The 26,475-nt window shown below is 34.9% G+C and overlaps 3 protein-coding genes and 1 long non-coding RNA gene across 4 annotated transcripts in view; 3 read left to right on the top strand and 1 right to left on the bottom strand.

The window, feature by feature from the left end:
* LOC6645061 (mucin-19) overlaps positions 1-19,439 on the bottom strand; it is a 91,798-nt gene extending 72,359 nt beyond the window's left edge. The window contains exon 1 of the mRNA XM_047011695.1: positions 19,420-19,439. Coding sequence (XP_046867651.1) covers positions 19,420-19,434 — 15 coding nt within the window. The 5' untranslated portion in view covers positions 19,435-19,439. The remainder of the gene's footprint in view (positions 1-19,419) is intronic.
* On the top strand, positions 16,269-17,399 carry LOC6645058. Its single transcript, XM_002067788.3, has 2 exons — positions 16,269-16,983; positions 17,052-17,399. Exons 1-2 carry the CDS (start codon positions 16,372-16,374, stop codon positions 17,190-17,192), a joined length of 753 nt encoding a protein of 250 aa, XP_002067824.3. The 5' UTR covers positions 16,269-16,371; the 3' UTR covers positions 17,193-17,399.
* On the top strand, positions 17,326-18,103 carry LOC6645057. Its single transcript, XM_023177182.2, has 3 exons — positions 17,326-17,619; positions 17,688-17,820; positions 17,887-18,103. The coding sequence occupies exons 1-2, from the start codon at positions 17,326-17,328 to the stop codon at positions 17,793-17,795; spliced, it is 402 nt and encodes a 133-aa protein (XP_023032950.1). The 3' UTR covers positions 17,796-17,820; positions 17,887-18,103.
* Positions 19,440-22,340: 2,901 nt separating the features above from the next.
* Positions 22,341-23,308, top strand: LOC124460580. The gene is made up of 3 exons (XR_006954477.1): positions 22,341-22,579; positions 22,656-22,769; positions 22,855-23,308. It is a non-coding gene; the product is annotated as an uncharacterized LOC124460580 (long non-coding RNA).
* The last annotated feature ends 3,167 nt before the right edge of the window (positions 23,309-26,475 follow it).

The raw sequence follows: 26,475 nt of genomic DNA, 5'->3' as shown, positions 1-26,475 counted from the left end.
AACAATTTTAAATATTATAAATATATGATCTGTTTATAGTCGCCTCAACTGAATCTTTAATTAATTTTAGAAATTTCCCGTATAAGGAATCGAATAAAAAACCATTTCTTTGGCAAGAACTTATTAAAAATAAATAGAATTAAAATTTGAAATATATACATTTTGATGCCTTAAAGAACCAACACTGAACTATAGATATATATGTATATATGTATATTTATATATATCACTTAAAGTCGTATAAGCACTTTAATCTTATCTCTTCTTTCTCTATTTTTTATTTTTGTTGCCAATTGAAAGCGTCTATAAAAATGAAACCTAATTAATTTTAGCCCCTCTACAATTCAATTTCAATTCGTTTTCATATATTTTTTTTTGCGGATATTATTTATACCAACAAACAAAACAAAAAGAAAGAAAGAAGATGGAAGGGGGGTGGATAAAAAAAACTACCAAATTGCGTGTGAAATTCAATTTTTGAATTTGTTTATACCGAAAAACAAGAAAGAAAAAAATAGCTCTAAAATTGGGCGAATAATATGAGGCAAGCATAAGGCGTGGGATCGGGACGCATCATTTCCGTTAATGACGCCATGGAAAGAGAGGCGAATTGCTGATGAAGACAGCAACACCAGCACCAGCAACAACAATAACAACACTAACAAAAACAACTATCAAAAACGACAAAAGGCTTTACACTTGTTTCAATTTTCATTTCAATTTCAATCTGAAGACGATCCAAAACTCCCCCAATATAAACAAATAGGCAAACACAGAAACAATAAACGAAAAGGGAACGGAACGGGAATGAGGCCAATAAGCATGAAGAGATTATGTATATGATGAATGATATTCGATATGTTTGGTCCAAACTGAAAGCAGAGATCTCATCTATGATGCAGAGTGAAGATCACTGACCATAAACAAGCAAATTATTTATTTATGTATCTCTTAAATGAAATTAACATTCAGATCAAATTGCCGAAAAATAAGCATAATTTGTGATGGATTATTCATTAGCGTTTGAAACGTTTTTTCATTAGGGGATAAGCAAAAAAGTATCTCTTATTTCAATTAGGAGAATAAAGAATGCAACTCTCCTATTTCATTTGAAGGCAAGCATTATCCTTGTGTGTAAGTGATAAGAGACTTAAATGGATTCAAATGATTCAATCAAAAGATTCAAAGAACTTGTCAAGTATCGAGTAGCAAAACTTTAGTTTCAAATTGCTTTGTATCTCTAGTTTTCTCACTAAAAACATTCTTTGCTGTCTAATTTTCCTCTATCTAGCATTTCTCCATGCTGACTCTTCAATGACTTGTCAAGAATGTATATATGTGTATATTCTGTTTCTGTGACAATAATTCTTCTTCATCTAACATTTCAACAACTTTCCTAGAGCTAACACATGTCAGTCTGTGGTTGCTTTGCTTTCTCCCCCTCAATCTCTTTCGCTCTCATTCAACTCGATTGATTTATAGATTCGAAATATGGAAACATAAAAGTCAAATTTTACGTGACTCAGTGAAATCAGTTTTTTGTATATATAAGTAGGTATAAGTATGTTTATATATTTAGGTAAAATTACAAGATGAACAATTTTCTAGATATATATTTTTTCTTTTTGACTAGGAAGATTTTATGGTAAACTAAACAGCTGCGTAATGTCGGGCAATGTGCCAGATCAAAAAAAAAAAAAAAAAAAAAAAAAAAAATACAACCAAATTTTATATATTCAAAACAGCACAAATCATTCATACGCACTGTATGGCGTAAGCCGACGACGCGGAAAAACAACAATAGAATCAGAAATATATATATATATGCAACATACATAGGCAAAAGGAAACTATAAATAAGCACAGGCAACTCCAGATCAAGAATTCCCCAATTTCAAATGGCAAATCCCCAAAATAACAGACAGGCATAAAGAACAAAAAAAAAATGCGAAAATTTTTTGCCTTTTTAAAGTTTATAAATAAAATAAGGCTCTTCAAGAAGCAACGATGGGAATCAGCCGGCCGGGCGGAGGTTTAGAAATATTTACGCGCAATATTTGGTCAAATAGAAAGGCGAAAAAAACGAAAACAAAAAATAAATAAGGAAAAAATCTTCGGTTGTCGGTTCCCGGTTCTCGTTCACGTTTTTGTTCTTATGTTCTTAATATTTTCCGTAGTTCCACACCGACACGTAAACGCGCTCGTTCTCAACTGATTATGGGCAAAGGAAAAACTGTGTGTGTTGGGGTCTGAGATCGATCGAATGAACTAAGCAACTAAAAGCTCCAACAAAAAAAAATATAAAAACATGTGAAGCTCACTCCCAATGAGTAAACGAAAGAGAGAGAGAGAGCGAACAGTGCAAGATATCTGGGCGTATATATATATACATATATAAATGGACTTAAGAGAGTGGAAAAGCATCATCATCAAAATGGGGTGGAGATGGGGTAGGCTAAGGTAACCCAAGAGCATTTTACATGCCATGAGAATTTCTAACTCATGAGAATAAAATTCATGGGATGGAATGAGATGGGTTAGTCCTACCTGTAAGAGCAACCTTAAGAAGCCTAAGGCAAATTTTCAATTAACTAAACAAAGAAATCAAATTAAAACCATTTTGATCATTAAATTGAGTCTTAAGCCTTAAGTCAATGAACCAATGTAAAATTGGAGAACAAGCAAAGTGAACCAAAAAAAAAAAACAACAACAACAAATGTGTCACCTTCGTTTTGGCTGTCACTCAATTAAGAAGCTCATTAATGTCATTTAACTTATGGTTATGAATCTTAATTCTATATATAGACCTGTTTCATCCTCCACCAGAAAGGTACATTATCATAGTCTTAATCGATCGAAGTTCTTTCCCTGTGTTCCACTTATGTCAAACACTATTAAATTTAGTTAAAGCAAAACATTTAGACAGCTTGGAAATGCGGAAGAATCGAACGAACAGAAAAATGAAGTAAGTAAGTCGTCTCGCCGACTTAGATATACCATACACCAGTAAAGCAAATATTTCAACTTTATTAAACAAATGCATTTTCACATGCTTTTTACGAGCACCCTAGCGCCCCCACCAGCCAACGGCCAACTCCGGCCTTATGGAAAAACGTTTATATGCATAACTCGACTGTTTTCCTGTCCGATTTTGATCAAATTTGGTATTTTGCTAGATATTAGTATTAAATTTAAGTGTGCCAAATTTGATTGCATAAGGTAAAAAAATACGGGAGATAATCAAGTTTTTCAAATTACGGGGGCGGAAAAGGGCGTGGCAAAATTTTCATACATACAAAATGTGCGTGTTTACTAAACAAATATACATACCAAATATGGTGTCTCTAGCTGGAATAGTTTCTGAGATAAACGTTTTTTTTAAATTGCGGGGGCGGAAAGGGGCGTGGCAAAAATTTGAAATAAACTTGATCACTCTACATACTACACGAGTCTACATACCAAATTTGGTGGCTCTAGCTCTTACAGTCTCCGAGATCTAGGTGTTCATACGGACAGACGGACGGACGGACGGACGGACAGACGGACAGACGGACGGACAGACGGACATGGCTAGATCGACTCGGTTGTTGATCCTGATCAAGAATATATATACTTTGTGGGGTCGGAGATGCTTCCTTCTGCCTGTTACATACATTTTGGCGACTTTAATATACCATTTCACCCTATGGGTGTATGGTATAAAAAGAATAGAACAAAAGTTTGAAGAATAGCAAAAGTAAAAGTAAAGTGCAGTAAAAGTGGGTGAAACTAATTATAGATAGACATTTTCCTATATATAGTGTCTGCTAAAGGAATGTGTGTGTGTGTCTTTTGTGAGTGGGAAAGTTCGTTCTGTCAGATAGAATGAGGTAACCGTGAGGTATAAAGTCAACTGATTGCTCATAATGGTGAGTAAGGATCTCAGGTGAATGCAAATTGAACGACCATCCAACTACAAAGATATTTATATATGTTTATCATCATAATGAGCCACGAAAGATAAATTAATATTAGGTAGAAAAGCTTTTTAGAAATAACTTCTTGACGATTCTTTTAACCAGATTGGAAAGTCAATTTCTTAGAAAACTCTAACTCAACTAAGGGAAGGGTAAGCAAAATGTATCAAAATTTCTATAGGCTTCAATATAATCAAAGCCGCTAGCTTTGGCTAGTCATGTGCCAACCTTTTTCTCTTTTATTGTAGTAGAAATCTAGCAACTTTAGTCAAAACGACTACTAAAATATGCAAAAACTTTGAAAAAGATCTCAAGCATTAAAGACTTTGTCGCACAAAATGGCTTAGCCTTAAAAGACTCATAAATTCTTGATCGACTAATTGGCTAATGATATTGGCAAACATTTTGATTTGCCAAATGACTCAATGCAGCCTTGATCTCAAATTTAGGACATTTCAATTGTTATGGGTTTAAATACCCCAACAAAATTTGTTACATTATTATTTTCGCAGCATTAATAAAATTTAGAAAATTTGCTTTAGTCATTTCTCTCAGCTGTGCAATGATTTAAATCGAAAGTTAATGAACTGAAACAGGCTTGCAATTATTTGTTTTTTTTTTCTTTTGCTTCGCAAAAAAGAAATTTAATTTGTTTTATATATGTATTTAAGTATGTATATATATTTTGTTTCTGGCCAAAAAGTTTAATGACTTTTTGTGATGCAAAACTCAGCAAACAATTTCTTGTTTCTTTCTCTCATTTTCATAACATCCGCCCGTTTCGGTGAAATATCTGTGTCACAGCTTATCACACACATTATGCAAATGAAATAGTGGCAAAAGGCAGCTGAAAACGACGCACCACAAAATAGCAACTAAACAAAAAAAAAAATTAAGAAATTTCTATGACGATGAAGAAAAAGAAGTTGGAGGAGATAGACAACAAGTGGTTAAGGTTCGCTGAAGATGGAGAGGAAAAACGAGGACAGAGGCCTATGATGTATGGTGAAAGATAGAGAGAGAATGAAGGGGGATTCCAAGCTCCAAGTTCTTCTAATTCATTTGAGATGCTTTAACACATATTTTTTGTATACCCTACATTCATAAATTGCAAAGGGTATATTCATAAACGTTTGCTTCTTGATTCACTTCTCAACTGTGTTCTATTCTAGGGTAAGTCAAAGTCGTTGCCCGAATTAAAAGTTAAGGAATTCTTTCTATTTTCATTTCTAACCATGCATAATCTATACTAATTTTTTTTTGGTATTGTTGTTGTTTGTTCTAGGGAAGGGGGGTCAATGACAGGGCCCAAAGAATTGGTCAACTGGAAAGAAAAAAGGAGTAAAATGCGTGTGCGTGTGTGTGCGAGTGTGGAAAACTCCAAAAAGGCTGTGAAACAATTTTATTTATGCACAGCACGTGTTGCATTTCATCATGCAGAGAGGCAAGAGAATAAACTGAAGGAGACGAAGCGTAGACTGTAGACTAAACTTTGCCGCATTTTGTGGCAACAAACACAAAATTTGTTTATCCATGGCAGGGCTAATGACTAGTGCGTGATATTGTTGTTGTTATTGTTGCAGTTATTGTTTGCTGTTGCAGCTAATGTTGGCTATTGCATTGCATTGCATGAGTGAATACAATAGGCCAGAGTAAGGGTTAGGTTGGGTTAGGTTGAACTCCTCCATACATACATATCTGGCCCCCCCGCATATATGTATCTTATACATGCTTCTCCAACCCCAATTTTATATTGAACCAGGAAGTTGAATTCAACTTTGGTTGCATCTTGCATTTATAATTATCAAGTTTTTTTCTACTTTATTTGAATTTCTTTATTTTATGTTTTGCTTTTCTGTCAATTCATCAGTTGTATTTCAATTTCTCAAACTCTCTAACCATTTCACTTTAAATTCAACAACTTAAATCTTTGTTTCTTTAAAATGTCATTGAAATTTAGTAACCAAAAATTACACACAAAGCAAGTATCTTGTAAAAGCAAAACATTGTTTTGAGTGATTCTTCCTTTAAAAATACTAAATTTTACTTTAGTACTCTTATTGAATATCTTTTCGATTAATAATTTTCTCACAAAACATTACAAAAACGGAAACGGGTCGCTCTATCTAACATTTCAAAACATCATCTAGATAGATAGGTTTCTCTTTCGAAATGAATCGATATTTTTATGGCTTTCAGTTAGAAATTCTTTCTTTTTAATATTTAAATTTTAGTTTTTTAAGTTTGAAACTAATAATTAAATTTACTTCGCTTCAAGCGAAAATGATTTCGACTTTGATTTTCTGCGATTTTGTTTTTATTTTTGTTCGTTTTTTCTGTTTTTTGCAATTCAGTTAGCCGCTTTAACAATATAATTTTAATTTAACAAAGCATGAAAATTAACATTTTTAACAGCAGATATAACTTTTTTTATGACGTTTTTGTTCGAATTCAAATTCTGCATACAAGTATTGTGTATGAAACTCATAAGCTACAAACTGGTCGCTTTCATTTTCAAATGGCCCCTGGGCCAATGAACCTTTTTTTTTTTGGTTGGTTGTTTTGTCGAGAAATGCCCGAAAAAAGCTAAGCAAAATGTTTGACACGCATTTTTTCTGTGGGCTTTACCTATTGGTTTACACTCGTTTGTTTTTTTTGTTTGTACAAAACGTAAATCTGGGGGGGGAAGAAAAAAACTTTCACTTAGTTGTCATTAATTTTCACCCAGAGCAGCAGCAGACAACGCGGCAGTAGATTTATGCATAAATCGATTTTTAATTGCCCACAAATAAGACGTGTTTGCTTTTCATCTCCAAGTATTGAATACCCTTAGTAAATAAGGGCATATTGATGATTTTATGGCTTTGCTGAAAGCCACAATGATTCTAGAAAAAAGGTCTTTATGGATTACATAGCTCTAAAGGGCTTTAACGTTAGGTCCCTTCACTATTCAACCGAGAAAGGGCAATCGAAAATCGGTGAATAATCTGAAAACTATTGTGTGTGTGTTTTTTTTAAATCTATTTCATAAGCTGAGCAAGCAGGTGGCGAATGTATTTATTAAAAAATTATATGAAAAGCCGGCTAATTTGTAAGCATTTAGTTTGACTTACACAAAAGAAATCCAAAAAAAACAAGAAAAAAACACCGATCAAAAATTTGCATAATAAAGTTTTGCGTAAGCCCTTTTGATATTTGAGACTGAAAACATGAACTCCGACAGAGCGAGAAAGAGAGAGAGAGAGAGAGAGATAAAATCGTGGGAATTGAATTGAAAATGAAGCAGCAGCAGCAACAGGTTGAATGATAATTTTCATATTTGAAAATTCAATTAACAAACTGACGTGAGCTGTAAGTTGAATGAATTCTCAGCAAAGTGGAACCCAAGAAAAACCAACAATCACTTTTGATCAAATCTAAATCAAAGACTACACCAAAGTGTATCCAATTTGGTTTTGTCAATCAAAATTGCAAATTTACCAAACTATTTTTAGATTTGGCCATGTGGAATATATAATTTGATGAAACATTTATGGATCTATGACCATTCATAGAGATTCCGGAAGCTGATACCATTTAAAACAAACACTTTCTAATAGTTTCGATTGATCAAATTTAATACTCATTTTAGTTTTGTTTTCTTTTTAGGTATACGGATCTGGGAAATATTTATTCGTAGGATGGCCTTGGTCCAGAGAAAAGCATTTCTTTTATTTCTTTGCCTCCCCCAGAAACAACGTTTTTGTTATGGCTCTCTTTTGTTTTCTTTTGCGTAATTGAAACATCAATGGGTACAATTTTTATGGTTTCGTAGGGCCTACATACATACATCGAGACATAGCACTATATATACAGACACAACAATAACAACAACTAAGTAAACAAACAGAGAGCACACATTAAAACTGTTTAAAGTTTATAAAGCGGAACAACAGTTTTACTATTTTACTGTAATGCCAATTTTTTCGCTTTTTTGCACTCTTTTAAATGTTTTTTTGCGTTTTTTTTTTAAGTTGTTAAGATCGTTAACAAGCCATTAACACGTCTCGGAGAAGGCATTTCAACAAAAAGAGAGAGAGACAGAGTTGGGAGAATGTCAGCGACAGAGAGAGAGAGAGAGAGAGAGAGTGAGAGAGATGCAGGTAAAAAGACCTCAACCTTGACCCATTGTTTAACTCCAGTCGCAACTTCAATGCCAATTGGGCGTATGCCGGAATCATTATTATTATTATTTCTTTTTATTTTTAAGCTTAAGATATCATTAACTACAAACCGCAATTGCCTTAGTTAAATTATGACTTTTGATGCGAGTTGAAGAACGTGCATCATCTTTAGCAATTTCCGTAATCATGTTTTCTTTTGCGTTCAAAAATACTTGAAATTAATTTTGCCATGGCCCCAAAAAAGAAGCAAAACAGAGGAGGAACATACAATATATACATAGATGTATATATACAACTTTTCTGTATATAATATTATGTACGTATTTGTATATAGTGTTAAAGATATTTGTTTGCAAAAATATAATGCCAGTTGGAGGTGCGAGTGATGCATATTCACTTCGTTTATACCCTGTAAGTGTGGAAATTGACGGAATATATATGCGCTGGTATAAAATCACATCCAAAAATGAGACAATGTTATAGACTATTTGGCATTTCACTTAAAGTTGGGCTTAATTAACCTAATCGAATCATTAATATCACACTTAAACTTTCGTTTTTTAACAAACCTCATCACATATAAAACATCTTAATCAGCAAATGTAAATAAATATCACTCTTAACCATAACTTATCTATTTTTATTAGACAGTTATATTACAATGAAGACAAAGTTAACATTTACGATCTTATATGAGGCTTTTATATAACAATTATTGTCTAAATTGTTACTAAACTTTAAACTAAAATGTCAGTCTTAACCTGTTAGGTTCTTTTGCGTGGAACGGTTAATTCAGAATTTTAGAAATCAAAGATATATTTTAAGTATTTTATTTAATTCTAAGTAAAATATATGCCCAAAACATATCAACAATGTTTTTCTAAATACATTTTACGAGTTGAGACCTAAGAAAAGTATATTTTGTTGCTCTAGTTCTTATTTTGTGTGAAGGCAATTTCTAAAATAGGTAAAACACTGTTGTAAAAATCACATTTTCCTTTTCGATTTCATCATTATTCACTATACTTTACCACAATCTTTCAACATCTTTCGTCTTAGAACTTAGTTTTTTTTTTCAATCTTTCGCTCAATGTTTATTTTCACAAAATTTTCATGTGTGTCTACGTTTGTGTGTGTTTCTTGTGTGTGCATTTTCAATTTTCTTAGCTTTTGTATTTAGTCTGACAGACAGAAGAAGCCAAATTTTTTGGCAGATCCACAAAATGTGCCAAATTTTCAAAATTATATGCAGAAAGCATATATATTACTATGTATATGTACATATATACTATAAGCTAATGCCGGCAAAAAATGAATTTTTTTCCTCGTTTGTGTGTGTGTGTGTGTATACCTGAGGAAATAAATTGCGATATCTTAAGAATGAATCATTTTATATATTTTGATAAATGTTGCGAATCTATTTTATTTCAGGTTTTGGTTGAGGGCAAGTTCAAGTTTAGTCACATGTTAAACAATCTCAGAAAAAGCACTATATAGAAGGTGAGGAGGGGGAAAGTTAACAGAAAAGAAAGGAAGGCAACAATTTTTTATGCTTAGAATTATGTTCAAACAAAATTAAAAGTCATATGTGTGTGGTCAGCGAGTGGTAGCCGTTCACATCCTTTTGTGTGCCGGAAGCCGACGTTTTTGCATTTCCGTTTTCAGATAATTGAATAGAGAAAGAGAATGCAAAAGATACATCTATGTATATAGATAGAGATAAAGAGAGAGAGGGAGAGAGATCGAGAGTGAGTGGACCCCATGTGTATGTACATACATATAATCATGGTTTGGTTATAGGTAATTACCATTTAAGTACCAATCTTCACAGTCAACGACTATACCAAACAAAGTGTGACACGTGTTGGTCCCCTCTCTCAGAGTCATTTTGCGGCACTCTTTGCTTTGACTCTGACAGGTTGTTCCACATATGCAACAAAATCAAAATTGGCCCAAGGTTTTAGCCTTCGTTTGGGTATTAGTTGCAATTATTGTGGCCTCTTGACATTCTTCTTTATTTCTGTATGATGACAGACCAAACGAACCGACCAAACAAACAATTGTCTAAACATTACGCATTTATCGATCTAACCCCACCCCACCTCACAGAGACAGGTTGAGACCGAAAGACCTACACCCAGTTAAAGTGTCATCGATTTGGTAACAATAAAACATTCCATCAAATTGTGTCTACGACTAAGCGTTACCCATTATCGTATATCTTACTTTTAAGGACCGATTCGAGTTTTGAGTTAAGATGGAAATCTAAATGACATGTTTGCTATTCTGATTAAAAAATTTAAGAGTAGTTAGTTGTTTTTTGTGACCTCAATATACCCACTCTACTAACATTTGTAGGGGGTATAAGAAAAAGGCAATACCAATACATCATTAAAAAGAAGAAGGAGAAAAAAGAAAAGCAAAAACATCAACGAACTTGCCCTTAAAGGGCTTCCAACAATTAAATTGATAGATAGTTAAAACGAGAGCAATAAACTGACTTTAACTAAAGCCCAAAAGAAAATGCCGTGATATTTTCAGTTACTTGGTTAATTGTTATTGAACTTAATTGGATTTATTTACTACTAAACTATTTAAAGACAGCGGGACGGGGAGAGGATTAGATGATTATTTTCCTTTTTTTATGTAATTGCATTTTGATTTTGTTATTATTGTTGTTGCTTCATTTGGTTTAGTTTTCCATTGAAATTTGTAATTTCTTCTTATGTTGGTTTTGGTTTTTTCTTTGTGTCTCTCGCTCTCTCTCTCTTTTTCTCTCTCTTTCTTATATATCATAAATATCTGAGGTGGAAAAATGCAATAAAAGCCAACTTGATGTGGGGCAACTTGCCTCATGTTGGAAAAATATTCATTAAATTGCAAATGCTGCCTTAACCATACAGTGATCACTGGCTAAACGAATATATGAAGTCATTTCATCATTTTAGAGAGTTTAAAATGTTAACTAATCAAAATATGCTTTTAGATTAAGACATAAAGTTTTGCCAAGTAAAAATCGAGGTAACTATTGAACAAACTATAATATGAATACTATATTATAGCAATCTTTATCCTTGATAAACAATTTCTTTGCTCACTTGTTGTGTTCTAACTGTACTCGACTATATATGTACCTACTCTTTGATTGCTGCTGCTGATGTTAGTGGACCACACACAACAGTTTTGTGTATTTTTCCATTTACTTTTTATGAGATATTTTCCTCTCCGTTTTGTTTCATTTCATTTCGTTTGGTTACGTTTTGGTTTCGACTTAATCTAAATGCTTTTTTGTTTTTTTTTTTTTGTTTTTTTGTACGCGCAAGTCCAAGTAATCACGTAATAAATTTCATTATTATGACCACACAAAACACATACAGAGAGAAGAGAGGGGAAAAGGAACTGAGTCAAAAGACATGGATTTGGGTTGAGGAGGTCTGATTTGTTGCATCTAAATACCAAACAATTTAAAAAGAAATTGAATTCAGCTCTTATCGTTTCGTTTATTGAATTTCCAAGAAACCAAAATATAATTAGAGATATTTATTTACAATATTTATTGCTAAACTTCCATTTAAAAAACTTTCAATTTCGAAATGCCAATCAAACAAGTGTGATTCCCTTTCAACTCTGATACAGACAATTGCGCAATTCTTCATCTCCTGGAACACGAAAGAAAAGTCAATTCCCGGAACATAAGTGCTCAGGGCTTTGAATTTAGTTTTTACCCTAACAACTGCTAAGGTTGTTCAGCTAATAGACGAGCAATCGGACATGAGGAGAGTCAAAAAAAGAGATGGCCAAAATCAATGATAAACCCAACTATCTGTTTACCTTTTACAAATACCAATTGTATTCGTTCATATGAACAAATGTTAGTATTGGTAGCTTAAATAGAGTTGTGCAAACTCTCAGTTAAAAATAAGAGTATTAAAAGCCACAAAAACATACACACACACACAGGCATAAAACATGGTCAATAAAAAGCCCATTTCATCAATGTCAGACCAACAATTCGGACATGTGTCATGGGGGTATACATGGACATGGACATGGACTTTAACGTACAATACATACAACTAAATACTACTTTTCACCGAAACACGTGCGGCAATTATATCTACATACATATACTGTATATATATACAACAACCAAGAGCCAATAATTATTTTTGCTTAATAATAGAAACACAGACAAACGAAAAAATTGAATGATTGAAAGAGGTGGATAAACTGAACAGAAAAAAAACAGACTTTCAATTACGCGCATTTCCTTTAAACCGAGGGAAAAAAATGTTGAAGGTCATGCTTTTAGTGGGTATTAGTAGTCGATAGGGTTTGATCGTGATTAAATTAAAATAAAAATATATAAATAAACTCATGCTATGTCTGAACCTTGTCTCAGACCTAGAGAGCAGGCCTGGCCTTAGTCATCCAAGCCAAGTTTATCAATGGAAACAAGTTTTATATTACAATTTGGAGAAGCGTGTTTTGAAAAATTAATACCAAATAAGTTCCGCTACGAATCGATTTAAATGATCTTCTACTATATATATATATATATATATACATGTATAATTGAAACAATGTAACTGTACAGATAGAGAAGCAGAGGGAGTGGTCACGACTTAACGCCTTCGAAAGAAAAAACAAAATAACACCAACTCAAAAATTTAAATGACTCCCAAAATGCTGTCTCGTTATGGTTGACTTGCATTTTGGTTACGCCCCAATGACAATGAACTTTGGCGTTTGGTGGGGGCTCTTAAAATATTCAAATCGGTTAAAAGGTTCTTTTTATTTTTCTCCTGCCTTGCCTTGATAAGGCATGAAATGTATATGTCAAAGATAAATCATAGACAAAAGAAAATTCAAAGAGATAGAATAGAGCTAGCAGGTAAGCTGTGAAGTAAGTTTAATGTTTCTCCTTTCTTTTCATTTTATTTCTCTCATTTTTGTTTTTTGTTTTCATTTGGTTCTTTTGGTTTTTTTTTCAAGGAATTATATAGAAGCCAAATCCTGTTCTTCATCAGGTAGTCAATTGTTTATGATATTATACACTGTTAGAGGGGAAAAAAAGGTGCGTGTTCTCCTCTTTTGTCCGAGAAGTTCAAAGACTTCTTTCTGCTCTGGTCTCTGGTCTTTGGTCGTTAGGGTCTTTCGTGGACTTTAATTGCGTGTGACTGTTGTTGTTGTTGTTACTGTAGTTCATGATTCAGCTAAAGGATTTTCGTTGAGGTAATTAAAATGATACATATTTCAGGGTTATGTATGTATATAGGAATGCGGAATTATATCTGACCCACGCCCAAATAACTGACAAAAAGGAATTTCAAAAAGGAACAAATGATAGAAGGGAGTGTCAGAAATTCCTGTGGATCAGGTAACCCCCTCATAACAAACAAACCACACAAACAAGATATTTGAGAGAGCGATGGGATTCGCTCAAGTGTAAATATATAGAGCAATAATCAATATCACTATTATATAGTAGGTCGTCTCTAGTAGAGAGTCAGAGACAGACAGAGATCAGATTGCCGCACCTCATTCAAGTTGTAACGGCAAAAGATCAAGGTCCACGCACATGCTCACAACTTGTTTGAAATTCTTAAAACTGTCTCGTATTTTGATGCATGAGTTTCAATTTGAAAAAGGGAGGGCTACATAGTGGGTCGGATGCCTTATCGCCAATGTTTCTTGACTCTATTGAGGGGATCATTTGTCAAATGTGTCACATAGCCTGTGGCATTTTCGGTGGGCCTTTATGGTGTGGCATCATCTTCTTCTCGTCCCTCCTCCGAGGCCCCCTTTACTTTTCTGTCTGCCAGCACATACATATTTGAAATCTGAGCAATGTTTTTTTCTTTTTGTTTTTGTTTTGTCTGAAAATTGAGTAATATGCTGCTGCGTTTTTTTGCTGGTATGCGGGCCGACCATTTAGATGGGTTAGTCAAGATTAGCAGAGAGAGAGGAGACCGTTGCTGCCGACAATGATGCAGCAACAATAATGAATGAATGATGATGATGAGGTAAGAGCAAAATAAAGGCCAAAGTCAGGTTCTTAAGATGAGCAACATCTTTCATTGGAATGTACAACCGAATTGATAGAAGTTATGATGACCGATTATGGTTTATAGAATCGCCAGGCTTTCTACCCAATCTTGTTCAGCCTTCAGATACTTGGACACTTTCTTGGGCCTACATTACACATTAACATTCGATCATTCGCCATTCGATCCATCTATTGATCTATCTCTACGAGAGATGTCACTTGTTGCAAGAATTTTAATACTTGCTGACTCACAATTGATCAATTGAAATAAACAAACAACAAAACAAAACACATTAGTTTTCAACATAATTTTATATTGAGCAATGATCATTATAGACGACGACGCGACATTATTATGCCATTTTTGGAACCACATTGAAAACCACTTGACACTTGAAGTGTCATCGGGTGGGCCTTTCACCATGCCATTCGAACCGAAGCAAATCGAACTGAAATTCAATTGATTATACAATTTCCAAAACAACTGTCAAAGGAGTATGTATTTATTTTTTTGTGGCCCACGCCACTTCAGGTATACAAATCTAATTGCAGGTGTCAATTTGTTGTTATTGTTGTTGGCAAAAGATTTCATTTGATTTGATTTATGTTCAAGTATTTTGACAGCAGGCCTCAAATGAAGACTGACTTTCATCGAGAGTTTTGCCAACTCATTTCAAAGATGGCAAAAAAAAAAATAGAAGAAATAACGTAGGCTATTGGAAATTGGGTTAATTGAGTTTGATGCTTTTAAAACTGTGAAACACACACAGTAAAATGGAAAAGAGAGCAGAAAAGGGCAAAGAAAGAGCGTACAATCCAGTGATCATTGATCCAATGATGAAGCCCTGTAAATGCAATTTGCGGTTTGAAGTGAATGAAAGCATGGGAATTGAGCGAATGTGTATAATACATAATATAAAGAGCAGGAAAAGATGCAACTAATTTTTATTAGAGAATGGAAACGGTTAGATTGATAACTAGTTCAATGTTCTGAATGAAAGCAATTCAATCCAATAATCCATCAATGAGAGGGAAAGAGAGATAAGATTAGCATTACCAATCTATTGAAACGAATTTCTTAAGCAACTTGCAGCAGTTGGCTTACTGATCTCCAGAAGAAGAGGAAAACTTATAGATAGCCAATTAAGATCTTGCCTAGGTTTAATCTTTACTTCATTAAAGCAAGTATTGTAAGGCATTTTGTAAAAATGGGGAAAAATACCGAAAACTAACTACCGTTAAATTCTTTTTTTTTTTTAGTCTTTTTTGGATATATTTGATTAAATGCATTGATCATTTAGAAAACTAGTTTAAGACACAAAAGAACTCTTAGAACAGAGTGTCGGTTAGCCAATAGGCTTCCTGCCATCTCGAAAAAAAATAAACCGTTTGGCCCCTACACAATTTGAAGGTAAGCCACATTTTCTGTATAGAACCACATGGAGACAGAGAGTTGGGGAGACACCTGCTGCTGTTCAAGCCGTTAGGCTACTGCAAAAGCCACTCAGCACACACTTCGGCACACACAATGGAGCCCAAAGTCTTTTTTTTTTTGTTTTTTGAATGAATAAATGATCCAAAACGAATGGCATGGCTTGTGGATGTTGGTTTTTTTTTTTTTTTTGGTATGCAGCCACCACTAGCAGCAGCAGCAACCTGTAAGAGAGCCAACTGCAAAGCTGACCCACTTTTTTGGTAACAACAGAGTTAACCAAGATTTCGGCACTTGGTTGTTCTTGTTGCGGTTGTTGTTTGTTGTTAATAGTAGTGGCCCGCATATAGTCAATTCAAGTTAGATAATTTCTAACCAAAAACTTCTTGAAAGGTTGTTAAATGTCCCGAATAAATCAAGTTTTACAACTTGTTAACCAACACTATATGCAGCTCTGTCTCTACCCTAGTAATGTTTAAATAACTCAAAAACAACCACAAAATAAACTTTTTTATGAATCTTCATAAAAAGATGTTCAAAAATGCATAGATTTCAGTTTCAGTTTATTTCAACTCTCTAAACTTTATAGTCTAGCACCTGTTAACCAACACTGTTTGCCCATTAGAGTAGTCAATAATTTTAACTTGTTTTCAGCTCTTACAAACAGAGTTAGCTTTGCATTTTGCACATTTAAAATTAGTTCATATCTTGATTAAAATTGCAATTGTTTTTTAAAAGATCAACAAATTCAAAATCTCTCTTGTGTTAAAATGGAAAAACTACGCAGTTTCTTCTTCAAAGCCAAACCCATGCAAGATGATTTGGGCATGCCTCAAGAAGATCAACAAACCGAAGATGTGATAACTCAAAAACAGGACATGGAACAACAATTTTATAATGTAGAACAGGGCAGCGATAGCAATACCTTAGCTGACAATGAGGAAGGTAAGCCCAACGATATTATTAAGATAGCAGCTGGCGTCGTAGGAGAAAAAGATATCTTTGGATCCAGTCGACAAGTTCCAGATGGGCAAACTCAAACGCAAACAGAGGTTCAAATACCGCCCTCTGTGACGTCACCCTCGCCTCCAACAATGGAAATACCGGACGCACAATTAAAAATTGAATCAGAAATTGAGATGCCTTTACCGAATGCTAAAGTACCAAAATATCGTGAAGAGCAACCCGTGCTGATTGATTATAATAAAGAATTTGTGAAATTCATAGATCAACATACGCCCAAAGGTTTCTCCCAGAAACTAGAGGAAATGGTACCCTATTTGGGTGCCAGTTTTATATCCTGGCCAACATATTGGCTTTATAGGGGAATCCATTGGCAACAGAAACGAAATACGGAAAGAATTGGCCTCTACATACAGAGGGTAATACCTTATGCATATTTTATATATATTTTCTAATTAAATAATAACTAATTGAAATTTTTGTAAAGACTTTTCAGCATGCCAAAATGTTGCAGTTGGTTATTTTGGCCACTGGTCTTCTAATGGCCACCACAGCGGGTCGTTCGTCTTCAGGTCTATTGATACATGAAGTATCAAATAAGGGATCACAAATTCAAAATGACAACTAAACTTAACAAAAGAGGTAGACAGCAGCTGGCTATAACAAATCTTTCAGTATAGATTTAGTAAATTTAGTTTAATACATATTTTTGGAACGAAAATTCACAAAAAACAAAAAAAAAAAAACAAAAACATAATAAAATGGGCATTTTAAGCACTATTCACAGCTTAAAGAACTGGACAATGGAGCATGTCTGGCATGCTTTAGTTCAACCGAAGAAACCTATTGAGGAAAAACCCCCAGTAATAGCATTTCCGAATCTTGGCGAGGATATACGGCAAGTAGTGCAGACGAAAGAGTTCGAGTCGGCCCTCAATTCAGCCTCACCATTTCTCCTGGCCAGCCTGGGTGCTTGGCCTGGCTATTGGGTATATAGGGGCATGGATTATCATTCACATAGAATGCATGTGCCATTACAGATATACATAAGACAGGCAAGTCGTCATATAATTATACATAACTACTTATTTTGTTATTTAATCTTCTTTTTGGTTGATTTCAGACCTTTTTGCAGGCAAAACTTTTGCAATTTGCCATCATCTTGGCTGGCATATTTACTGTCGTTAAAGAGCAGCGTCGTTCTCGTATGATGCCCATCGATGAGCCCTAGTATCCTTGCCTGATCTAGAGAGTGGGTAAGTCGCATGATGATATACTTTAACTTTCTCTCATTCGCTCTCTCTTTCATTTCACCCCCACAGCTGGCATACATGGTTTTCCTACTCTTTTTCCTTCGTTGGAAGCTTGCGTATGTTGGCCATTCTCTGGACCCAGTTCCTGCTATTTCCAATACATTTCTGAACAATTTTCGGTTAATTTTTTTCCAAATTTTGAATAACAAATTAAAGTGAAAGAGAATAAACGGCACAAAATATTTGCGCACTTTAAGAATAAAAATAATCACAGCTTAGAAAAGAACCTTCTTGATGAGTTTAGTTTTCTCGCCAGATCTAAGGAGTATAATTACTACCAACCTATAATCTGCCTCATTAAGGCAATGCGAAACTAGGATCCTTCTTTGTATCATTCTTATCGATAAGTTCTAATATCTTGAATTATTCTTTTTTTTGACTCGAAATTTAAAGAGAGACAAGCAAAAAGAGTTTTTCTTTGATAAACGGCAAACGATTTTATTGCGGCATATTTGTTTTTTGATCTAGTCAATTTCAGTTATAATCAATCCTAGATTTTTCTCTTCCTTCATCAAACGCTTGACAACTTTACCCAAAGCTTCCGGATCAATGCCAGCGTCCAGTAACTTAAAGCAAATTTCTAGAGCCTCGCGAGGTAATCCAATATTCATAACCATGCTCATTTCAGCAGCCACATCTAGGACTTTCTCGGTATTTTTCCCTGATGAGGATGGAGTTTTTCTTAAATTTTGTTGCTCGGGCATTTTCGCAGAATATTTAATTTTGTAATTTTACTGAGGAAGTGAAAATCAAAGCCTTCTTCGTAAATTGTAAACGAACTCAAATGCCTAATGTTAGGAATGACAGCTCTTAATTACAGAAATTTAACAGAATTCAAAGTTGATGTACATTTATTCATTCGAGTAAGCAGATTCCTTGAATATATTCATAGCAATTCTTATTGGCACAACACAAATGTCTGATAGGAGTAGAATTGTTTTCCTGTTTGAAATTATTCTCGCCAACAACTTGAGATGCTTTTTGAGTTCATTTTATAATAAATAGTTCCAGCTACGTGATTGAAATAGGTTTTTGGTCTACATCAGATATTGATTACAAATGGAATCAATTCCCATTATTATATGAAGTGTGTGTGAGAGCATAGAACTATGTGTGTTTTTAATGACTACTTTTGGGTGTAACTCTTAACTCTAATCTAACCTAACACTGACCGTTACGCAAGTTCAAAGCTACAGAAAAGGTGGAGGGAGTTACACACCTGCTGCTCCTGCACCATTAAAACTAGCATAGAGCTCACAACCCCCTGCGGGCCAAGTAGAAAGATAAATTAGCTACAAATTAAACAAAATTATATATACAATATATAAACATAGCATGCACACACGAAATAGACACACACACATACACACAACCAAATCAAAACTGGCAAACAATTAAAAAACGCTTAAATGAAGATCTTTCTTCTTGTTTTCGTAAAGTGCAGGCGGCAGCGGCAGGTGATAAGTCATAAGCAAACACTTTATTACGAGCTGAATTTTGTTTGGTGTCTTTGTACTGTTAATAACTATTATCTTGTCTCACCTGTATGAGATACATTTTGATTGTTGTTGTCCAGAAAAAAGTATTATACAAAAATCACTGCAGATCGACTGCAGATAGTTTTGCTCTAGTTGATAGATGAATATGCAGCAGCAACTCTTCTTTTTGGTGGTTCTTCTCTAATTCTTTTCGAGTTTAAGTGTTTTCAATTGTTTTGGAGAGGAAAAAACAAAAAAAATTGGTTGGAGGAAACGGGGGAAAAAACTTTCCCACTTAATGAAAATAAATTGAAAATTGTCTTTTTTTTTGCTGGTTACTTTTTACAGTTAACTTCTTTCGATAAAGAAGTAATTGCCAGCTGATTCTGGGTTGATTGAAATGAAAAATTTTGGATTCTATAGGGGTTGATTTTTTTGTAGGTTTTTGGCCTCCGTCTTATTGTCCAAGTTTTTATATAGTCTGGCTATATAAACGGCAATTAGTCATCGGCACCGAACGAAACATATATTCAGAAAAACAAGTTAAACACTCGTATAGGGTTGGTGGTAATTTCTATTTACTTCACTTTTAGCACTTCATTTTCGCCATTCATTTGAGAATGAATGCCTTTACACTAAACAAACAGAAATCGATCAAACAAAATTCCAAATGCCAGAGCGCGCACTAGCACAATCTTTGGGAACTTGAGGCACTAACTATATATGTAGATGGTTGCGGTTTTAGTTAGTTTTCTTTTGGGGGGGTTTCCTTTTTTATTGTTGTTGTTTTTTGGTTGGTTATTTGATAATTTGTACAATTATTTACAGTTTTCGTTGGGTTGTATGTCGGTGTGTTTTATAAATTTTTTAGTAGGTATTATTATATTAGTTTCTGGTCTTAATCTTCTGTTTTCAACGCGTCGTTCATGACCGTCATCTAAGTGAGTTGAGCGCGAACTGGAAAACAACAAATTTTTTTCGAAATTTCAATCAATAATGGATTCCACAATGGTGTGGACTCTGTTAGCTAACAGTTGGGCTCGTTTATGGCTCTGCTAACTTGCAGTTGGCTCGTTTATGAGTCTGTTGGCTAACATGTGGAACATGTTGTGGAACACTAGTCTGGTTGTCAAATGCCTATGGAAAACAGGGTATGTGGGTCCACCACACAATGGACATTTGACAATGACAGCAAACAGAAAACGGAGAAAAAGGGGCACATACAAACTCCAGTCCAAAAAAATCCGTTGGGGAAATAAGCCCAGTATTCTAGAAGATTCATGTCACTTTGACACTCAAAAATGAGATGAGATTTTTGTTAATTATTTTGCTGAAAACCCCGGCATAAAATGATAATCTTTGCTGGGCGAAAAAACAACTCGCCATTTTCTCTTTATTAAACAATTTGTTTCATTGCTTAAACAATAAAAAAATTTCAAGGGTAAAACAAATTCGAGACGTGCAAACAAAGAGCCGACCCTGTAGTTGGGACAAACTTAGGAACAGGTTGCCATGGAGAAAGAGAGCAAAGATACGAAAATGTTGCAAGTTCCTTCTTTCTCGAACGAATAGGGTAGGGTCGGTAGTCGGTGGTTGGTGGCAGCGGTGGCATGCACTTGAAATGCTTGTCGTCAACTTTTGGAATTCGTATTATTTTCACAGAGTCGAGAGGTAGGAAGGGTGCGTGGAATAGCGACGGCGCCCACCACCGCCACAGTTGTTGGAATTTAGTTAATTTGATAAGTAATTCGCATTATGAAGGGAATTGGTCCTAATGGCAACTAAATTAATGTCAATAAGTAAACCTATAGTTTGGGGAAATGTGAACCAAAAAAAAAAATAATAAACACAAGAAATGTAGATAGGAAAGTTTTGATGGTATGATTTATTTCCAGCTATTTAGAATGGGATGGGCTTTACATTTCCTGGTTGGTTTTCTGGATTCTTCTGCTTCCTTGTCATCTTTTTTTTACTTCTCTTCTCGGTCGTCTCTCCTCTTCTTGGTCCCATTCTTATCTTATTTTTTTGGTCTTCTTTCCTTGGTTCTTTTTCTTCCTCTTTTCTTCTCAGCGTGGCCTTCTCTTCTTCGTTCACGTTTTCTCGTTTTCTTCATCCTGCTTTTCTCGTTTTCTTCGATCTCCTCTTCTCGTCATTTTCGTCCTCCTCTTTTCGTAATTTTCGTACTCCTCTTTTCGTCATTTTCGGCCTCCTCTTTTCGTAATTTTCGTCCTCCTCTTTTCGTCTTTTTTGTCCTCCTTTTCTCGTCTTTTTCGTCCTCCTCTTCTCGTCTTTTTCGTCCTTCGTCCACTTCTCATTTTCTTCGTCCTCTTCTCCTTCGTTCTTCTTTCTCCTTTCACGTCCTCTCTCCTTTTTTTTTTTGCCGCTTCTTATCCGTCCGTGACAATGTCCTGGGTCAGGATTTCAATGATTTCAGCCAAAGCCTCAGGTGCCACCCCAGAGTTGAGCAGCTTAATGCACGTCTTTACGGCATTACGATTTAGATGCACTTGACCCAAATCGAACATGGCATGAACCGTGTCATACACTTTCTCCATCGGATCTTCACCATCCACAGGTTCGGTACCTGCTGTCTGCGCATTGATTTCATTGACCGCGTCGGACAAGGCCTGGCATATATTCAAATATATATCGTCACCGTCCTCTGACAAATTTTCGTCCAGCAGTTTGTTCACTTCATTTGGTCCTACTTCTTCTACTTGTGGGTATGAATGATACTTTTTTCCATTATATTCAGCCATTTTTTCAGTAAAATTTTTTTCAATTTTATTTTTTTATTTTCTTTTTTTTTTCAAGACAATTTCTCGACCAGTACTCAATGAATGCTGAAGTTAAAGTGAGAGCTGTACAGTTGCGTTGATTATCAAGAAGTGATAGAATATAAGTCGATACTAAATCGATAGGAAGAGCCAACTATGATTTGCAGAAATCCGAAATTAGAAGCGAAAATTAGTCACAGTCAAAGGTGAAAAGTTACTCAAATTTACGAAGAGATGATAGTATAGAAACCGATAATTAAGCCGATAAAAAAGCTAAGAGAAATGTCATTTAAGTATATAAATGGCTAAGTTAGGTTTTTTCCTTTTTAAGCACTTGTCAGCACTAAAATTTCCAACTTTTAGTGTTAAGTAACTCAAAAAATACATAAATAAACGAAATAATTTTTATCACAAATTTGTTGAATTCAATTTACAATAGTTCTAGAGGTAATTTAAATAATTGAACTTTTGGTTAACATGAGGGAAGAACATCATTAATATGAATTTTCTATTCGATTTTTAGCTCAAGCAAATTGCTTTCGAAATCCATGCCACAGATTCTCTCTCTCCCCCTACAATGAGAAATATCTCTTGCTAAGATTTGTGGAACGCGTTGCACCAGCCGCCACAGCAACAGGTTCGTTGGCATCTGAATACAAAATTCATAAAAAAAAGGAAAAACAAAAACCAAAACCATAATAATTAATACTTGACCAAGCAAGCAGGCAACTGACCAACCAACCGATCAGCCCAACCAACCAACTAACCTAACCAAAAGCCAGCCACTTGCAAAGTGCGTAAGGAAATCAAAAGGAGAAACAGGAAATTTTGTTGTGCAAAAACAAAAACAACAAAAAACGAAAAATATTTCATAACCTGACACAAATTGCCAAAGATGACAAATGCGGATGATAAAACCGATATCGAAAAAGATAGAGATAGCTGGATGGATGGCGAAAGGGAAAGATGAAGATTTTCACTCACAAATTGGCTATCAGCAACTTCTCTTAATCTTTTTTGGGATCTGGTCAATACACCCTTTTTGCCCGCAAACTAAATGAAAATGAAACGCTTACTCGTTTTGGCATACCAAGCAGATGTAGCCTGGGCATAGGACTGAAATCTAAGCTTCAACTTGTTATAGGGTATTTCAGTAGATGCATTTTTTGTTTTTCATTATTTTTATTTTTTATTTTCTTGTTGTGCTTGACTGGACTGGGCGCGCTGATCTTATGTGTGGCACACAGCGTGATAAATGCGCTTGGATCGTCGGGGCGGTTATAAAAACCAGCAATCAAGACCCAAACGAAAGTGAAACAAAAATGCCGACAGTCAACCAAGCCAAAACCCAGAGCCAGAGCCAAAGCCAAGCCAGACCGCGAGTCGAGCTGAAAAACTTGCAATTTCCATTTTAAATACACAACAACTTTCGGCTAGAGGCAGGCTCTCGATACAATGCGAGTGGAGAAGTCTGAGGAGAGGTCCACTTCTCTCTACTCAACTCTACTCCTTTCCTTTTCATTCCTCTCCAGATTTGGTACTGCTGTTACTGCTACTCCTCCTCAATGGATAGAAGGCTCATGAGATTTTGATTCAAGGCGGTCGTCTCCTTCTTTCTCTATATGTATGTAGTTTGTTCGCTCGTTTGTTCGTTGTTGTGTCTGTGGCTTGTCTGGGGTCTTGATTGGGCTCCTTCCTTCCTTGCTTGCTCAATGTTGTTGTTGTTGTTGTTATTGTTGTTGCTGGTCGACTATGTCATCAGCATAAATTTTTCTTTGCGCATTCATCATAATTTTCATGCCATTTAATTTGTGTTATAAATTTCAACTGACTTTGCTTGTGAAAAAGGGCGACCCACCAATCTTGAAATTAACTTGAGATGAAGAAAGAAAGAATTATGACTGACTGAACTTGAGCAGCAAAACGCATTTGAGAAGTCGTAAAAGATATGAAATCTAGAATTAGTTCTGCCATACAGAGAGGAACACGGCAAGCGAAACTTTTCCTCAGATAATTGTAAGACGGAATCAAAAGCGCAAAATCATTAAAAAATCATGGGCAAAATTTTTGAATTGATTACTTGTAGAACCTCACACCGACCATTTAATGAACTATTTCTTTAAGTTTAAAATCAGTTGTAATTTTTAAATTGTAACCTTTAATGACGCCAATTAAAATTGGAAACATAGCTTTTCCTCTTTTCTAGGTTTTCCTTCTATATCAATGATTCAACTTATTCCTGGTGTTTTGCTTGTACATATTTTTCTCCTTTTCTTTGCGCAGGTTTTAAAAATCATAACTACATATGTACTTTATTTTAGCTAAAATCTCGGCCTTGCTTTTGACATAAAAGTGTTTGCCAATTATTAACTGGGTCAAAACTTCACAAATATTTTATGTGCCCTTTTTCAAAGGTTTTCCCAATTCTAATTTAATTCTGATTTCTAATTTCCTTAAATCTAATAGTAATTGAATATCAGAGGAATGGGCGTTTTCTCTGTGGTCAGTTTAGGTTCATTGATCTTGGAATTTCAGTTTTTAGTGTAGCTAACCCACGCCTAGTCTAGCCTGGTATAGCCTTTCCTTTCCTTTTATTTTCTTTCCTTTCACTTTCACTCATTCGATCTTCCTCTAGGTGCTGGTGCTGGTAGTAGTGGTAGCAAAATGCAAAATAACTTTGGTTAAAATATGGTCACGCACTTAACGAACCAACAGTCAGATAGACAAACAGATCAACAGACCGATCGACGCGTCGGTCAGTCATTTACAGCCCATAGAAAATCGTTGAATTAGCTAATTGACCAAATGGCAACTGTGATTACCCAGGGAGATGATTTTCTGCAAATGACCAATAAAACGGCGAAGGAGGCAGCAGACTGACAGACTGAGTAGATTGCTTGGTGGTTGGTTGCAAGCAAAACAAACAAACAAACAATGCCACAACAAAAATGCAACACAGTGAGCCCAAAGAGATGATTATGTAGGTAGATCGGGAGTAGAGATACCCTGTAACAGGTCTATACTTATTAACATATTGTTTGATGGCTGTATTAGCCTAATTCAAACCTAATATACCCTAACTAATTACCACATCATGGGTATACACTGGATACTAAAAGATATGAGTATTTTCCTACAACTATCAATAACAAGAAAAACACACAGACTGAAAGACTGACTGGCTGACTGACTGCATGACTGACTGACTGGCTATCGCTTGCTGAATGGCTAACTGTCTGGTCGGTTTGGTTAGTTGGCTGGCTGGCTGGCTTGTCTCACATCTTGCAGCCAGGTTAAAGATCGTTAGGCGCGACAAGAGGTCGTCAGGTAACAAAAAAAAAAAAGGAGATGCTAACGATAATGAAGAAGGAGGCACAACATCAACTCAATGTGTAGGTACAACAAGGCTGAGTATATCTCACGGGTTCATAAGTGTTTTGGCTTGAAATCTTTTTCATTTTTGTTTTGCAATCAGCAAAACGAACTCAGCCGCCGCAGTAAATGATTGAGCAAAGCAATTTGATGAAGAGATAATCATGTGCATATACGAATTGCCTATGTACATATATGGTAAATGATGTTAAGGGAAATCCATTAAAAAAAAGAAAAAACACCAACCAAAATAGAAACCAAACAGGTAGAATGAGTTCTCTTATACAGTAGATTTGCCAGCACTTCCCTTTCGACCGGAACACCATATGATACGATTCCCTTGGTTATATAACCATTCATCTAATGGCAAGGAAGTCAATCCTAAGTAAACAATCAACTTGTTTGACTTACGCAATGATTTCCTTTTGAATGCAGGAGAAACTTACCTGTAAAAGCAAGAGAAAGAGAGGGAGAGAAGTAGAGTGGAAATGGTATTAGTCATTTGCAAAAGTATAAAAAAAAAATCGTAAAGGAAATTTTCACAAGGTGATATGATTACAAAAATCAAATGCATAAACAGGGGGCCAAAAGAGAGGTGGGGAAAATGATTAGGCAATTTCCTTTGACAAGCAGTTGTCCATTAAAAAGCCAATTACAACATTAAAACACTTATTGAAACAGTTAAAATATACAAATATATAGAGCCTTAGAAAGCTAAAGTTGGTAATTAAGTAGACCTAACCTCATCAAAAAAAGCGAATACCTTTAAATTTAACTTTTGAAAGGTCGTAAAAAATATCAATCATACATGCATTTTAAGCAAGAAATTAGTAACTAGGAATATTTTTTTATCCTTTTGAAATTTTTCAACAATTTGGACTTGCCTGTTGCATGAGGATCGTGGGAAAATATCCCGAGAATAGTTAATTTGATAATAAAGGATTACAATTTTCTCCTTTTCTTTTTTTCTC

Source organism: Drosophila willistoni, assembly GCF_018902025.1.
Source record: "Drosophila willistoni isolate 14030-0811.24 chromosome XR unlocalized genomic scaffold, UCI_dwil_1.1 Seg105, whole genome shotgun sequence".
Taxonomy (NCBI): Eukaryota; Metazoa; Arthropoda; class Insecta; order Diptera; family Drosophilidae; genus Drosophila; species Drosophila willistoni.
The sequence above is the reverse complement of the archived record's forward strand: the minus strand, read 5'-3'. Positions and strand labels throughout refer to the sequence as shown.

What these genes read in the sequence shown, in the direction of transcription:
- LOC6645058 (XM_002067788.3), top strand. Translation starts at nt 16,372, where the DNA reads ATGGAAAAACTACGCAGTTTCTTCTTCAAAGCCAAACCCATGCAAGAT. An exon ending in TTGGCCTCTACATACAGAGG is followed by an intron (nt 16,984 to 17,051) that starts GTAATACCTTAT and finishes ATTTTTGTAAAG; the next exon opens with ACTTTTCAGCATGCCAAAAT.
- LOC6645057 (XM_023177182.2), top strand. Translation starts at nt 17,326, where the DNA reads ATGGGCATTTTAAGCACTATTCACAGCTTAAAGAACTGGACAATGGAG. An exon ending in TACAGATATACATAAGACAG is followed by an intron (nt 17,620 to 17,687) that starts GCAAGTCGTCAT and finishes GGTTGATTTCAG; the next exon opens with ACCTTTTTGCAGGCAAAACT.